Raw genomic sequence first — 17,098 nt, 5'->3', positions numbered from 1 at the left:
ATATTCGTATGTGGGCTACATTTTCTCGGAATGTAGGTACAAGGTATGGTGTACATCTTCAGATCCAGTCAGTTCGCGTCATCCAGTCAGTAGGTGATGAGTCCTTTTGATTCAAGGGCTTGAGTTAGTTATACAGTTCGAGAAGTGTTGTATTTTATTTATTAAGTCGTATTGAGTTGGGTTAGTCGGGAGTCATGACTCGACTACCTATAGTCAGTACTAGTAGAGACTTCATAGACAGTCAGTAGAAGTTGATGTATTCTATTTCAATTTTGTTGTAAAAGCAGAGTTGTAATCTTGTAAATTTAATTTTGTATCTATCATATTCAGAAAAGAGTTATTTTCCCCAGATTTGTATTGATTTATACTTTTTGTTTAGTTGCTTATGAGTTATGCCATTAGAAGGGCTAGCTTGGGGTCACTTATGATCCTAAGCACCGTGTGACGTCTCGGGACCCGATTTCGGAGCGTTACATAGATAGTTCATTCTTGTCCTTGAATGACATTCTGATAAAAAGGCCAATCCCATCGTCTTGAAGATTTCTAGACTATGTCGATTGAGAAGAACTGCACATTGTATTGGTCGCATCAACGGGCGTAGGTGTTTGATAATCATCTGGAATATTCATGTCTAGATCATCCAACCTATCATCAAAGATGACTTGTTTTTCTTCTTCTTCTTCTTCTTCTTCTTCTTCTTCTTTTTCTACATTCTGGTTCTAATTCTCTCTCATATTTTCAACCACGTACACCTTTAACACCAGCCTGGATGAATCACTAAGATAAGAACACAATTGAACCTGATCGATTATCTTGAAAGGAAGTACCTTTTGATTTTCAAAGGAGCTGTGTATGTTGTTGATGACGAGTTCTTTCGGTTGACAATTTAGTCCACAATAGCTGATGATTAAGTTCATAAAATCACCATATGAAACATCACTTTGGACTATCATAGCTATCGTCTCAAGCATTTTACGCTCCTTCCAATGCCATACATATCGATTGCTCTTCTTGATCCATTGACCATGACAATCCACCCCTATTGTTATTGATCCCTCCATTAGTGGTACCTAAATAAAGTCATTTGTTAAAAAAAGTTAATAGTGATTTCATAGTGTCGTAAATAAATCCCAACATATGTGTAATCAGTCACAATAGATTACTTACCTGTTGGGATTCATGTTACGCTCTTGAAGCTGATTTCAATAGATGAGTTATCTATTGTAACAGGTTAATCATATGTTGAAACAGACTATATATCTGTTGGGATTGATGTTACAGTACTGAGGCACCTTTGAAGCTGATTCTAAAAGATAAGTGACATGTTGCAACAGATAATTAACCTGTTGCGATAGATGACTTACCTATTGCAACAGAAGATAATTTATTGGAATCAAGGTTAGGTTCTATTGTAACAGGTTACTAATATGTTGCAACAGATATTTACCGTCTGTTGGAATCAAGTTCAGGTTCTGTTACAATAGTTTAATAGTCTGATGCAACAGATATTTACTCTATTGCAATAGACAACACGTCTGTTGGAATCAAATTAAGGATCTATTGTAATAGATTAATAATCTGTTGCAATAGATATTTATCATGTTGCACCAGATAACTAATCTATTTAAACAGATAAATTATTTGTTACAATAGATGACCCATCAGTTCGATTCATGTTACAATCTATAGAACCATAAACAGAAATCCAACATATTAGTCTTCATTGAAAAAGATGTTTCATCTATCGAAACAGATGATTTATCGGTTTAAACAGATGACTCTTATGTTGGATTCATGATCGGGTTCTATCCATTGTTGGAAAACAGCACAATAGCAGTTACCCAGATGACAAATTCAACTAAAAATCATAATTTGACTTACCAAAGTCTCCTATGAAGTAATGGCAAAGTGGAAAGTGATGTACGAAATAAAATTTGACCTAAGAAATTAGTCAAATAGCAATAGTAGCGGTAGCAACAATAACAACAATAACAAATGGTCAACAAGAAGAAGATGAAGATGATAATGAAGTAGAAGATGACAATAATGAAGCAGAAGATGATGAATAAAGTAGCAGCAACAATGAACAACAAAAATCGCTAAGAGATAGAAAACAACAATGGATGAGAAAAGAGAGAAAGACGCCTTTTTCCCTCCGTTTCTCGTTATATTAGGTAAATATTTGGATCAAAGTGTAAATTTGAAAACTTCTGGACTGTTCTCAAACTTAGCAAATTTTCTTAACCCATAATAAAGTAATTGTTACCTTTACTCAATTATTAAGACTTGAGTCACCTACACTTCATTTTAAAACTCTTTTATCACCTACAGCCCAAAAGCCCTAGAAACAAAGTATTGATCTTCAAAAATTGAAAATAGAAGACTTAATACTCATTCAAAATGAATTTCTTTTGAAATTCTCTTAAAGGGCTTTTATATAATTACTTATACAAGTACATATGGCAAACACACATTGTCAAAAAGAGGTTAAAATTTACATTATAATTTGAAAAAATTACCTAAATGAAAACTTAAGTTTCTAAACTACTAAAAATTCCTCCACTTCTAAAATATTACTTAAATTCCAACATTTACAACTTTTTGGTAAAGTTGAGATACAAGTTTACACCTCCTTTTCTGAAGCCGTTACTTTACCAAAAATTTAACTCATTTTCTCCTCTTTATACGCCTTAATTCCACCAGCAGTTTCTATCTAATTTCTCTCTCTAATTCAAACCTTTGAATTAAGGTAAATTTCGCCCCTAAAATCAACTTTAATTTCATCTATTCTTATTTTACGCTTTACTTTTTCAAAAAAATAATTTTGCGCTTGGGTTTACAAAGTGATTTTCTGTTTTTTTGTTGTGAAATCTCTTTAGTTATCATTTTTTTTGCGCTACATTGTTTTGAATTAACATTATCAATAGAGATTCGGGACCATCTTTTAGTCTTGGATTTTCTTAATTAGAAACTATCAAAGAATATGAAGACGTTGTAAAATTCATTCCTGGTAGTTTTGACTACGAATCTGTTGATTTTGATGAAAATAGATCAAAGAATAGAAACTATCCACACACTATAAAGAAATTTTGGAAAAAGCATGTTAAGAAGGATAAGAAAAAAAAATTCGTGGTTCTAAGAAAAGAGGATCCAACAGTTCTGCAAGTAAAGCTCCCGTCAAGAGAAGAAGAGTTGTTAAAGTTATTTTCAGAGACAAGCTTCCTAAGGTATTTGCATGTTCAAATCTGTTGAATATTAGGTCGAGATACATTTTTTCACTTGCATGATACATTTTACTATTTCTTGTTTATCTGATTTATTGTTTACGATTTTATATGTATCTTATGTTTTTTTTATGTATTATTGAAATTAACAAAATAAAAAATATAAGTTTATTAGTGTATAGATACATATTGTGTTAACTTATATTTGTGAGCTACTGTTAATGCATTGATATGCATCTATTGTTGTTTTAGTTTTATCGATACAAAAAGTATTTGTTATTTCTTCTAGATACATATTTTACTATCTTGTATCTATGTTAGATGAGTATGCATTTTAATGTATCTAATATTTATTAATTTTATTGAAATAAGAAAATGAAAGATACATGTTTTTAAGCTTGAAGATACATTTTGAATTATATTGTATCTATTGTATGATGTTCTTATAGTTTTGTATATGTTGTACTGTCTTATTGTAGATTTCTATATATTGTTATGCCATTTATACATTGTATTACTACATTTGGAAATGAATTGCATTTAGTTTACTTTGCTTTGATTCCCCTGCTCAAAATTGTCTTTGCAATGGTCTAACTACCTAAGCACTAATTTCAAAGAAATATAGTCCTAAGCTACACTGTTCACCTTTTGTTTTCATTTATATATCAATCTTTTTTGACCCAAATATCTTTATTTGGCAGTTTAGTGGGGTTTCAGTTATAGAGCTATGCCAACACCGATTTTTACTATGTAATCAAGATTCCACACAACATCTGTTTGAAGTAGCTGCTGGACTAGATTCCCTAGTACTAGGAGAAGGTCAAATTCTTGCACAGGACAATCAGGTTGTTAAGAATGGTCAGGGGGTCCCTGGCTTTGGTATGAAAATAGTTGGCCTATTTAAGCATGCAATCACAGCTGGTAAGAGGGAGAGAACCGAGACCAATATTTCCAATGGATCAGTGTCAGTCAGTTCAGCAACAGTGGAGCTTATACTACTGAAACTTTCAGAGTAATCTTCTCGTACGGCCCGCATATTAGTTGTTGGAGGTGGTAAGATAGAAAAACTTGCGATCAAACATTGGTTGCTAAAGGATGTTAAAATTTGGTTGTCGTTAACAGGATAAAGGATAAAGTTGCTGCCATCCGTGAGGAGTTGATAGATGCTGAGATAATATACAAACCTTTCTCAGAAATGTTAGCATGTGCTGCTCAGGCTGATGTAATATTCACCTGCACTGCTTCGGAAGCTCCTTTATTCATAAAGGACAATATTCAAGCTCTCCCTTCTGTGAACTCTGAAGATGGGGGTCAGAGGCTATATATTGATATTTCTGTTTCTTGGAATGTAGAGCCTAGTGTCTCAGAACTTGAAGGTGAATATGGTTACAATGTGGACTATCTTAAAGAGGTTGTGGAAGCTAATAAAGAGGATCATTGTTTCAGATCTGTGTTTTCTGGAAATTTGTTGGTTTTAACTATATCAAATTACTCAGGACATGATGAAATTCTTAGGCCATATGTAGCCAACATTACACTTGGGATTTCCTCAGATTGCGGAAAAATCTGTCATAGTTGTAGTTGTATTTGTAATATTTATTTGTTCCAGAAGAGTATATAGACATTTGTTCAATCCAGAGGACTATTCATATATTAAGTTCATTAGTATCTCTACTTCTTTCTGCCCGTTACTTTCTTTTGTTTCTACTTTCTTTCCTTTTTCTAGTTGTCTCGTCCTTTTATTCGTTTTACTAGAAAAGGTATTAGAAATATAAAACGCAATAATTCTCTGATTAAGGCGACTAAACCATGAGTTACTAGTGGTGAATATCTCAATCTTGCAAATATATGTAGGAAATTAGCTTTTCAAAATGTTTTATATCACTAATATTGTTTGATTTTTTCATACTATGTTTTGACATGTTTTCAAATTGTTGGAATTTTTATTGATAAATGCAAATAAAAAAAATATTTCTCTTATTACAGTTCCGTGCTAATATCCAGATTATTGTTGTTTGTAAAGTACTAAACTAGATCATCTATAGTTCAAAGTACTATTTCACCAGCTAATTATAAAATTGTTTGAAACCCATATCAAAAGATTTTTTCACTTTATTAAACAAAAGTAGCAACTTTTCTAGAATAAATAAACTAAAAGCCAATAAGGGAAAACTGAAATACATCCTATTCATTATCATCAAGTGAAAATTCCATCAATTTTTTGAGACTAGAAAAAAAGAAGGAGAAGGACTAAACTCAGTAGTATTTTCAACTAAGTACTCATCAACCAATTCTTTAACAGATCTAGCAGACAATGGATGAAAATGAGCAATCCCTTCTATTATAAAACTTTTAATGAAAACCCATTTTTCTTCTTCACTAAATTTCTTTTTCATTTCCTCTGATTTCAAGCCCTTGTAATTGCAGAACTCCACGAGTAAAAGCTCTTTGCTTTTCTTCAATGCTTCGACTTTCTGTAACATGTGAGTGTTCATCTTTCTGACCTTAGTCCCTTGCCATGATGCTTTAAAGATCCAAATACAATCCTCCGAACGGCATCGTATGACATAGCTGAATCAATGAAAACAAAACCACAACTTATTTTTTTTCATGTACTGGATAAAAAAAAATTACTAGATAAATGAACTGCACAAACTTGTACAACATATATCTAAAAAAAACTATTATGTTTGTTTTGTATCTTGCAATAGATAAAACTAAAACATAACGAGATACATATTTAAACAGAACTTTATAAACTCAGATACAAGATGAGCAAAATGTATTATTAGCATAAAAAAATGTATCTCGACCTTATTAACATAAGGACCAAAAACTTCTGTAAAACAATAATCAACCAAACATTAGCTACAAAATCAAATTAATGTACAGATAATTAACAACAGGTGATACATAAAAAACATAACATACCTTTTCTTGTTCCAAAACCACGCTCAGTTTTCTTAATTTCGACATACAATTTCACACTCATTTCGTTACGAATCAACAACGGACAAGCATTTCCTTCAACAATGTAACGAGCCTTGATTTTTTTTTGGGTTTCGTTGATTTTCAGTCTCCAGCAATTGTCTAAATTAGTTTTTCGTAAGTTTCATGTTAACTGATCACGATTCCATCGCTTTTATGGCCCACATAGTTGATTTCGTTAACTCAAACACCAAAATGACGTAACAACATTGAATATTCATTTCAAATACACAAACAAAATTAATAAATAAATAAAAAATGGTCGTATGAATTTTTTGAACATGTCGTATGAAGTTTTTGCAATTTCAAAACAGATTATGAAAAGGTTTTTGTTTAGAATGATGGAATAACAAACTAATGACCATAAATAGGGCGATTTTATTTTGTTTTTACCTTAATTAGTTAGATTAATTGTTGTTTTAATGCTATGTTATTCGTTACCTCCCTTAAAACGTGCTAGTTGTTTAACTAAAATTTGTATCCGTAGTATGTATCTAAGTTAATTAATATGTATCATCAAAGCTCAAAAGTTGGAATTTTATGAGATTTTGAAAATTGTTTGGATTTTTAGTAAATACTAGTAAACATGTCGTTATATATGTAATTTTTACTTCTAATTTCATAGTCCAAAAAAAAATTTTGGCTTATAAGTGAGCTATTCTTTTTGACGATTTCTCCTTCATCTTTTCCTAGTTCCTCCTTTTTTTTCTCTCTTTCTTCATTGATATTTTTTTCAATTAAAAAATGACAAAACTTTCTTTACCGACCACAACTGAAAGTTGTAAGTTTTGAATTTGTAGAATCTAGCTCAGTTTGTTTCTTCGTCATTCAATTTTTAATTGATCGATCAAAATTAATTCAATCATTGTTAAAGTTTGAAGCTTCATTCTCAATTTTTTTGTAAATAAATTTTGTTTTGAGTGCGTATGGTTACAAAAGATCAATTATGTATTAAGGAGCTCAACTCTACACTTTTTGATGATCTGATGTAATTTTGAGGTATTTTGAGATAAACTGGTGCATGAATTCGAGAAAAAAGATGAAGTCCATTTTTTTTTGTATGCATTTATATACTATATTGTATATTGTTATATATATACAATACAATCTTTTTATTTAAGTGATTTTCTTCTTTCTCTTCATTTTATACATATCTACACAATGTAGACACATTATTTAAACATTATATCTGTGTGTTTTTTTTTTTTGTGTGTGCGCTTATCATTGTACATTTAAGATTATGTGAAATTATAAGAGGTGTATAATGACTCATGTATAGTATTATACACTATTATATAAAAAAAACACTTCATCTTCTATGCTTGAATTCAAACATCAGATTCGTTAAAAAATAATCTCAAAAAATGTACATATCGTCAAAATTTCAGATTTAATTTCCTCAATATGTATTCATTTTTTATTTTTTTTTTGTAGAAATACACACTTAAAACAAAGCTTATTTACGAAATCAATGAAACTTTACCCTTGAACGCTTTCTAAATTTCAACTCAAATTTGCTCTATGTCATTTCAAATTACAAGTTTTAAACTCTTATTAATATTTTCAGTCAATTGAAACAACACTCAATAATGTGACCAGGCAGACTCGTTATAATCAACAAGCAATGAATTTGGGTCACTAAGGTGGCTTGACTTAACTCAAAGTAATATGACAATATCTCGGACCAGATGAATTCACTGAAATGTAAATAATATAAATATCAACCCTTTTGGAAGTAATTATACTCTCTCCCATTTTTTTAATTACTTTACTCTCTCTCCCTATTAATATACATAACATAACCGATATATACATAGCATTCTGTGTATATGTTGGGATTTTTGTAATATGTTTAGGGAGTTGGGATTTTTTGTAATATTAAAAATATAAGTTGTGTATTTGTGTAATTTTTAGACTAAAGATAGGAATCTATGTAAACTATTAAGTAAAACTTATACAAATCTCAATAAATTCACCCCAAATTACTCTTTATTCTTATTCTTTGCTGAATTACAAATAATTTCTTAATTTACAGTTTTCTGGATACATAGTTAGCATCTGGATAAATAATTTTGAAGTTGAGATACATAATTTTGAACCTAAGAATGTAACTGTTAATTACTTTATTTTTGCTCGGATACATAATTAGCACCCAAAAATATAATTTTAAAGAGTGTTTACATACACGAGTAAAAAAAAAACCATTTGACGTCTAGTGGCAAGAACAGGATAGAACTATAGTGAACTTGAAGGGTCGTTTGTTGTGAGATACAAAAGTAAATAATTCTGGGATAAAGTAATAATCCCGAGATAAAAATCAAATTTTAATGCATGTTTGATTGACAATATTCTGGATAACTTATTCCGGAACTAATAAATAGTAACTGGATAAGTTATCCACACATTTGGTGGGATTATCCCATCATTATTTATTCTTGGAATGAAATTAAAAAAGTACAGAGATACTATTCAATGCAAACTTAATAAATTGAAATTTATGTTGGCCAAATTACATACATCCAATGAAAGATGGTAAAAAACGGGTCAGTATCAATTAGTAGATCCATTATTCAACCACTATGAACCTACATGCTAATTTTCATCAACACAATGTAATTATCTGTGAAAGAAGATCTCGGGTTGCAGAAAAAGTAGAACATTGATAGATCTACAACAGGTTTATCAGAGTGTTGAAATGATCTGTTGTATCTTCGGCAGGAAAATGAGTAATGCTACTAATGGTAATAGAAGACAAATCTATTACCAGATCTTATGAAATTTCAAAGACTTCAAAGTAATTTGTAGGAGGGAACTGGACCTAAAGATAGAAGTGGCGATATCCAGCTAAATCATTGTTAACCCTATTGTCAGGTACATTATACCCGGGCAAAAATTAAACTCGGCGACTGGGTAAGCACCTTTCTTGAGATCTGATTCATAACAATGCGTGCATGTAAAGAACAAATTATTTGGATCCAAACCAGGAACCTCAAGGTTTCTCCACACCAGAGAAGTCAAAACTGAAATATTAGAAGTATCCACAGGGCATAGAAATGCAGTTGTGCAGTTGTACCCTCAGGGTTCTAAAAACTTCCATACACAATAATCAAGTTAGTGAAAATGAAAAACCATTCTCAAGGAAGCAACCACAAGTTTGTAGAATTTCTTATCATCTAATTTGTCAAACAACATTTATACGGAAAACACAATCATAACTTACATTCTCAGGCAAGTAGTAGCCATGGTCAATTGGTGTAAGCACGATTCGTCCTTCTTCCCCTTCTATGCTTACAAGAATATTCCCAGCATGCCTATCTGCATTTGCTGTTCTTATGTCAAAGACAGTAATCTTATGGACTTCCTCAACAAGAAATATCCCAGGACCCATATCTTCACAATTTCCTTCATTTTTCTTAAACAGCTGCAGTGAACCAACTTTTTTTATCTTGCTTGCTATATGGGATAGTAATCCCACCATTTTGTTCTAGTTCTATAATGTTTGGCAGGCTTATTCAAACTTACAGGTCTAGGTTTATCGGCTGCAACAGGCGATCATTTGACTTCATACTTGAAAACTATGCGTAGCCTGGTAAAAATCCTGTGAAAAAACCGCTCATCAGAACAATGCAACTCATATTCACAAAGAAAAAACAGTTGAAAGATAGAAAAATCAAGCAACATACGCAGTAGAAGGATGTTCACGCTTAGACTCCCTAGTTGATAACTCAGAGCTATCATCACTATCCTGGTCGATATTCCATTTCTGTACCATCAAAGTCAATTTTTTTAGAGCTGCTCCTTTGCGCTTAGACTCCCTAACTGGAAATTCAGAGCTGTCATCACTATCCTGATCGATATTCCATTTCTGTTCCATCAAAGTCCAATTTTTTCAGTGCTACCAATAATTAATACTCAGTACTCTTTCCAATCTCTCTTGAGTTTTGGTGAAAAGGCGAAGAAATGATATGTAATGGCAAAACTTCTTCTTTTGTCCCGGGGTTGAGGAGAATGCACAGGTCCGTGGAAAGCTGAGCACTAAATCGATCTAGCACAGGTGAATCAGACCAAAATATATAGCTAGCTTTGCACAATCTTGAAAACTAAATTGTACTTCTTCTACGAACAGAAAGATATATGCGTAGAACTTACTCAGCTTCGGATTAAGGGCTTCAGCGTTAGTGCAAGTTCTGGTGGAGATACGCGTAGCCCTCTAAAAAACCTGTGAAAAAATCACTAATCAGAACAATGCAACTTGTATTCACAAAGAAAAAACAGTTGAAATATAGAAAAATCAAGCAACATACTCAGTAGAAGGACGTTCGCGGTTAGACTCCTTAGCTGGAAACTCAGAGCTGTTATCACTATCCTGGTCGGTATTTCATTTCTGTACCATCAAAGTCCAATTTTTTCAGTGCTACCAATAATTAATACACTGTACTCTTTGCCGAGAACTCTATCAGAATAAAGGTGAGAGATTCATTTCGTCTGAATACAAAAAGGATTTTGAGAACAACAATAATTTACTTCATAATCAGTGGGGCTAGGGCAAGAGATGATCAAAATGAGGCTTCAATTCCCAGCGGAGACAAACACTAAGTGTTTTCTTCCCATCTGTTCTAACCTTGGTGGACAGAGTTACCTGGTACCTGTTGCTGGTGGGAGGTGATAGGTATCCCGTGGATTTAGTCGAGGTGCGCGCAAGCTGGCCCGGACACCACGGTTATCAAAAAAAAAAAGAGGCTTCAAAAGCATGGTCTCAATAGCAGAATAAAACTTAAGTGTGACAAAATTTGAAGCTGCCATAAATATCATGATATCAAAAGGATATCTAGCACGATAGAATATGTACCTGCTTGCAAAGAATATGAAATGGTTGGTTTACGGGCAAGTCAATATCCCAAGCAATGACCTGACAAATATGCCTGATCAGAAAAGGCAACCAAAAAATCATATTCCGAATGCAAATTAAAATACAAAGGCATCTTCATATTTTTATTAATTTCTTTACATGCTATATTTTTGAAGCAATTATGTAAGGATATGAAATCAGATGTAAATAAGTCACCAAGATATCCATGGTCGTCTATTTCTTTATTCCATTGTTTTCTTTACATGGTATATTTTTGAAGCAATTATGTAAGGATATGAAATCAAATGTAAATAAGTCACCAAGATATCCATGGTCTTACTTGTAGCTTTGGCTGGAGAATAAAAGTCTATGTATTTTCTCGGCTATGCTTCTTTCTCCTTGTCATAACCTCTATCTACAGTGCACATATTTAATGCACAGAATCACTGTCCTTTTCATAGTTTGTTGTGTCTATATTCAGCTGCATCCTAGTGCTCCTGCACTAAAATTTTGTAACATGCATATGTTTGTTTCTAACTTGGACTATCTAATGAACTGCATTACCCAACTTTTCACAGTTGTATTTTGAAGGTTGTAAACCATATTAATCGGATTTCGTTGTTCAAAAATGATTCGCGGAGAAGAGAGACTTTCTACACCAAAAATATTCTCTTAAACGAAGGTATTCGTCCGCAAGTAAGAATAAAAAAAGCTTTTATTAGGTCGCTTAAGTTGTGACAAAAGAAAGCACACTGTCCCATAATGTAATTGCACATATATGCAGTATCAAGCCAGAGATTTGAATACCTAAGTCCTACCAAATCATTTCACTATTACTTTTTTGTTATGACACAACAGAATAACCTTTTATTTCAGTTTATACCCATTTTTGGGGAGAAAATTTGTGTAAAGAGTGTATCGGTGAAATAAAATGGAATGGAGTAGAAAATATTTACAGCTGTGATTCTACATCAAGTGCTATTTTGAAGGTGGCTACTTCCAGTTTTATTATTTTACCTATCAGAGTGAGCCGGGGGGGGGGGAAAATGAATTGACGTTGACTGTATGTAGTCTTTCAAGCAGCGTTCTGATTGTTTCATTGGAACACACTTGCAATCTAAGTAATCTAAATGATTGCGAAGGTACAAAGGCTGCACGAAATCAGCTGAAGTTTCAACCAGAACACAGGCAATATTTTTCCCCAAATTCAAGTTTACTAACCTCTTACAGCTTTTTTGCTGGTGCGAACGATTCAGTGGACGGTGTTGCACTTGAAGTCCCTGATTCAACAACTGTTGCTTCCATCTCCACTTCACTTGTACCAGACGGCCTCACCTTTCTAGCATTTCTGTCCTCAATGGTGGATAGAGGCAGTTGTTCCTTTTCTGTGTACGACAGAACTGTTAGACCTGTATGGGTACCATTAGCGCTTACCCAGGATGACTTCCTCTACTGAATGTAGAATAATTTATTGGAAAACATCTGCTGGATATGTCACTGCGAAGGTGCTGGAGCTGTAAACAGAAGGAAGTTGTAAGACTTAAAGCACGGGTGAGCAACAAGGTTGAATTAACAAAATTAAAGATAGGTATCAACAAAGCCTCCTGTGTCAAGCAAAAATGCAGAAATTTTGATTAAACAACCATAAATAATTAAAATAATTACAGACAAACAAAGAAAAGCAGAGAAAGGCATGATTAAAAATTAATCAAGGAAAAAAGGAAAATCTTTACCAGGCAGATATCATTCAAAACTACTTAGCATAGAATCTACTTGTAGCACAATAGAAAGCTGATGTATGAAACATTAGCACCATAGATTTCCTATCCAGGGAACTTTAATTGAAACATAATTCTAATTTTCAATACGTAATAATTTGTAATTGAAAGAAAGATTAAAATTCTGCACAGATAAAACTCCAATTAAGTATAACTAAAACACCAACCTCTCAATAGTGAAGAAGGATGACTGCTGCTTTTCCTTGGTGATTATAGACTCAGTCCAGCTTGCACAAAAATATTTCTATCTTCAAAACTCAGACCCATTAACCTATTATTCCTTGTCAGGCAATCAAGCTTTCCGAAACTTAATCTTGGCTTGTATATATGCAAAAGGGCAAACCTTTGATCCTTTACTGAAACTGATCCACAAGACATTAGTTGCATTAGCATACTATGAGGCTATAGCTTTGTTGATGGAACATGACACTCCTCATTTTCAAGTGTCTTAAAGGTGCTGAGCTTGCTAACATCTGATATGATGAGAGATATCAACGTCTATTCTACCACTAGATGATGATGGTGGATGTGCATCTGAATCCACGGGTATCTCTGCTGAATCATTCATCCTGGAAATCGTAACCTATTTTTTTTCATTATTTTCAACCTCTAACGACCTATCATTTGATGGTGTATTAGCATTGTTTGCCTTGTCGTGAGTCTGAGCAGAAGCATCAGCCAGGCCATCAGTCTTACTGATCGTGCTCACTCTTAAACCTAAAGAACTTTATGAACCTGGATTTTCAACAGCAAGTGAAGGTTCACTATCATGAAAAAAAAAAATCATATCTTTCATTCATGCTAGACGGAAGAGAGGAATCCTCCTGGCTTCTAGAGGATGGAGGTTCTGGTAGTACCGTTGGATTTGACAATCTATCATTTTTAGCGGGACTGGAGCGACCTGAAAAAGAAAGAATTGAGGTACAGTTATACTTGTGGTTTCACAAAAAAGAATTTCCAGTCGAAGGGACTTCTTGAAAGACACTGCACAAACAAACTTGTTACTTGTTGATTCTCCTCCTAAAATAGCCCCAAAACGTTTTCAAGCGTAATAGATACTTGAATTGGGTTCTTCACAAAGCTCAGAACCTTTTAGAATATATTCAGTACCATGAGCAGAAAGAATTAGGTCATCTTAACAAAGATCATGCCACACAAATCTATTCTTGTAGCTTCTACGGTATTAACAGATCAGAAATGTAAAATTCACATAAAAGTGGAATAAAGGACAATCCATGAACTGTATGATTTCCTATTTCAGTAAAAGCAAAATTCTACAATTGAATTCAAATTGTCGAGTCTTTACCTCTTGCAGAATTAAGAGTACGACGATGTCATTCCCTTGCCTCTCAAAACGTTAAACCTCTTGATTACATCTTCAAGATTGCAAAAAAGACATAAATAACAGAAATAATCAGAATTTTTGTTTACAGCAACGACAACATCCCAGTGTGGTCTCATAAAGTGGGATGTTGGGAGGGTAGAGTGTACACAAAACTTACCTCTACCTCAGAGACAAAAGACTATTTCCGGTAGAATTTGCGACTTACTTTCTATAATCATATTCATCTTATATGTCTAAACGAATAATCAAAGCAGGGGTGGACATTTCGGGTGCTCTGGCATCCACTAAACTCAACGCGGAATAGGTATAATTACATAGAAAATATATGAAAATAGATATAAAATATATGAAAGCACCCACTATAGTAAAATATTGATTGGGTGCATTGGTATTTGGGTTGATCTTAAAGTGAAGGAGGTTCTGGTTCAAACCTCATTGAGGTGTGATTTTTTTTAAGCACCCATAAATTCTGGGTTCGCCACTAAATCAAAGCCGCATTACCTCGCAAGTATAAACGGTCAGAAGTCATTAAGACATGCAAACAACCAATATAATTTTTTTTCAAATAAAAATTACTTTTGGACAAAATTATCAACATAGAAAAAGACAAAGCCGCATTACCTCGCATGCAAACAACCAATATAATTTTCTTCAAATCAAAAATTACTTTTAGACAAAATTATCAACATAGAAAAAGACAAAGCGGCATTACCTCGCAAGTATAAACAGTCAGAAGTCATTAAGACATGCAAACAACCAATATAATTTTTTTCAAATCAAAAATTACTTTTAAATAAAATTATCAACATAGAAAAAGACACACAACTCTTGGTGTAATTGGCTTACTTGAATAAGTTAGCAATCGGCATAGGAATTGGATTACAAAACAAGAGCTTCGTTCTAGGTTACTTTCAGAGACTGAGCTCTCTAATGATTTAACTACACCTACACAAACAAATTTATATACTCACGAGATAGTATTAATTATCAACGAAAACGGGGAATACAGAAATGCACCTACAGATTGATGGCTTGTTCCTTCTTTCCGATCTTGTACGTTGTGCCGTCTCTCTTAAAGTATCACTGTCAATTTCATTCCATCACATCAAAATCCAGAACGAAATTTTGAGAGAGTTAACAAAAACTAAATGAAAATGAAAGTCTACTCTGAGATCGATCACTGTAACGAATTAAATCGTCTCAACAGATCGCCTTTTGCCATTCCGAAACTCTTTCCCTTGCGCTTCATTTTGACGCTGACATTCTAGATGAAAATTGTGTGTGTACACACAAGCCACAGAGCGTTTTTTGAGAATTCAAAATGGGATACGGGTATTTATATATCTGTTGGCCACAACTGCGTGGATGGATAGTTGATGAGTTGGTGAACGAGTTCTGTAAACTCACCCAGTTCTTCATGTTTAAAACATGAATATTACTCTTACCATTTAACTTGGTTTGGCCTTTCTTCAACTACGCAGATGTTAATTTGACATGTATTATATTAATCAATGTGATTATAAATTTACAAGTTAAAGAAGAAATTGGGAGTAACATCAAATCAAAATCTGATCTTGAGGTGCCTAAATGCATTTGAATTCTCGAAGTGTCAAATGTGTCAAAACGAAAGAATGTCCTACGAATTACAACACTAACAACCCTATTATGTACTGTAAGTATATCGATACAGCTTCTGTCAAAAGCAATTCTGTCAAAACTTGGACGTATAAACAGAAGTCCTCCTCGCAACTAAGTCATGTACCCTTTGAATTGTAAATGTTTTATCATAAATGTTGAATGTTCTGCTATGAGAAGCAAGAAGGAAGAATGCATTCACTTACTATAACACCCCGCATTTTCGAGCTAGAAAGGAAAATGACCATTATGGCCTTGGTCTTGGGTGGTTTTGGAGTGTAATAAACTTACACTTCAAAGCCCCTCTTCACACTTCAAAACATGGAATACCTTAGATGAATTAATTACACACTCACACACGGCCATTTGCATGAACATGGCTTGGAGTTTTTGTAACTCCCGAGCTTGGCTACGTGTGAATGGTCTTGAGCTAGTTGTACTTGTATCATCCACTCCATCTTGAAGGGAATGTGTCCTCAAATTCAGTGGATGTTCATCCTTAACCGTCGCAATAGGAAAGAGGTCACATATGTTGAAGGTGTTGTGCACTTGATATTCCTGAGGAAGGTCAATTTTGTAGGTATTATCATTGATTCTTTCAAGTACTTGAAAGGGACCATCATCCCTCAGCATCAACTTGGTTTTCCTTTGTGAAGGAAACTGGTCTTTTCTAAGGTGCACCCAAACCCAATCACCCGGTTCAAGAATAAGCTTTCTTCTCCCCTTGTTTGCTTTCTTAGCAATCTCTTGATTTTTCTTCTCAAGCTTTTGCCTCACTTTATTATGCAATTTCTTCATGGCTTTGGCCTTCTTGCTTCCATCTAATCTAATCATAAGATCACTTGGCAAAGGAGTTAAATTCAAAGGGGTGAGGGGGTTGATGCCATATACACACTCAAAGGGAGTCATTCTCGTACTTGAGTGTATAACCCGATTGTATGCAAATTTCACCAAAGGTAGGTGGTCCACCCATGAAGTCATTTTGCCTTTAAAAATTGATCGTAACATAGAACCCAAAGTCCTATTTACAACCTCATTTTGGCCATCGATTTGTGGGTGGAAAGATGTAGAGAATAGCAATCTAGTGCCAAGCCTACCCCACATTGACTTTCAAAAGTGACTAAGGAACTTAGAGTCCCTATCACTTATAATGGTCCTCGGAACACCATGCAATTTGACAACATTTTTAACAAATAAAGAAGCCACACTTGACGCATCCACTTTTTGAACAAGGAATGAAGTGTGCCATCTTAGAAAAATGATCAACCACAACAAAAAT

The 17,098-nt window shown here is 33.6% G+C and overlaps 1 protein-coding gene, 1 long non-coding RNA gene and 1 pseudogene across 2 annotated transcripts in view; 1 reads left to right on the top strand and 2 right to left on the bottom strand.

Moving 5' to 3' along the window:
• LOC107873966 (glutamyl-tRNA reductase 1, chloroplastic-like) overlaps window positions 1-5,711 on the top strand; it is a 28,781-nt gene extending 23,070 nt beyond the window's left edge. The window contains exons 2-5 of the mRNA XM_047414505.1: window positions 3,704-3,812; window positions 3,926-4,236; window positions 4,347-4,695; window positions 5,652-5,711. Of these exons, the coding sequence (XP_047270461.1) occupies window positions 3,704-3,812; window positions 3,926-4,236; window positions 4,347-4,695; window positions 5,652-5,711 (829 nt within the window). The remainder of the gene's footprint in view (window positions 1-3,703; window positions 3,813-3,925; window positions 4,237-4,346; window positions 4,696-5,651) is intronic.
• Window positions 5,712-9,238: 3,527 nt separating this feature from the next.
• LOC107874785 lies at window positions 9,239-10,853 on the bottom strand. Its single transcript, XR_001675585.2, has 4 exons — window positions 10,517-10,853; window positions 10,362-10,431; window positions 9,896-10,257; window positions 9,239-9,810 (listed from the first exon to the last, which is right to left on the bottom strand). It is a non-coding gene; the product is annotated as an uncharacterized LOC107874785 (long non-coding RNA).
• Window positions 10,854-13,012: 2,159 nt separating this feature from the next.
• Window positions 13,013-14,713, bottom strand: LOC107874784 (annotated as a pseudogene).
• Window positions 14,714-17,098: the final 2,385 nt, after the last annotated feature.

The sequence above is a fragment of the Capsicum annuum genome, chromosome 6 (genome assembly GCF_002878395.1).
Source record: "Capsicum annuum cultivar UCD-10X-F1 chromosome 6, UCD10Xv1.1, whole genome shotgun sequence".
Lineage (NCBI taxonomy): Eukaryota > Viridiplantae > Streptophyta > Magnoliopsida > Solanales > Solanaceae > Capsicum > Capsicum annuum.
This window is presented reverse-complemented; position numbering and strand designations above follow the sequence as displayed.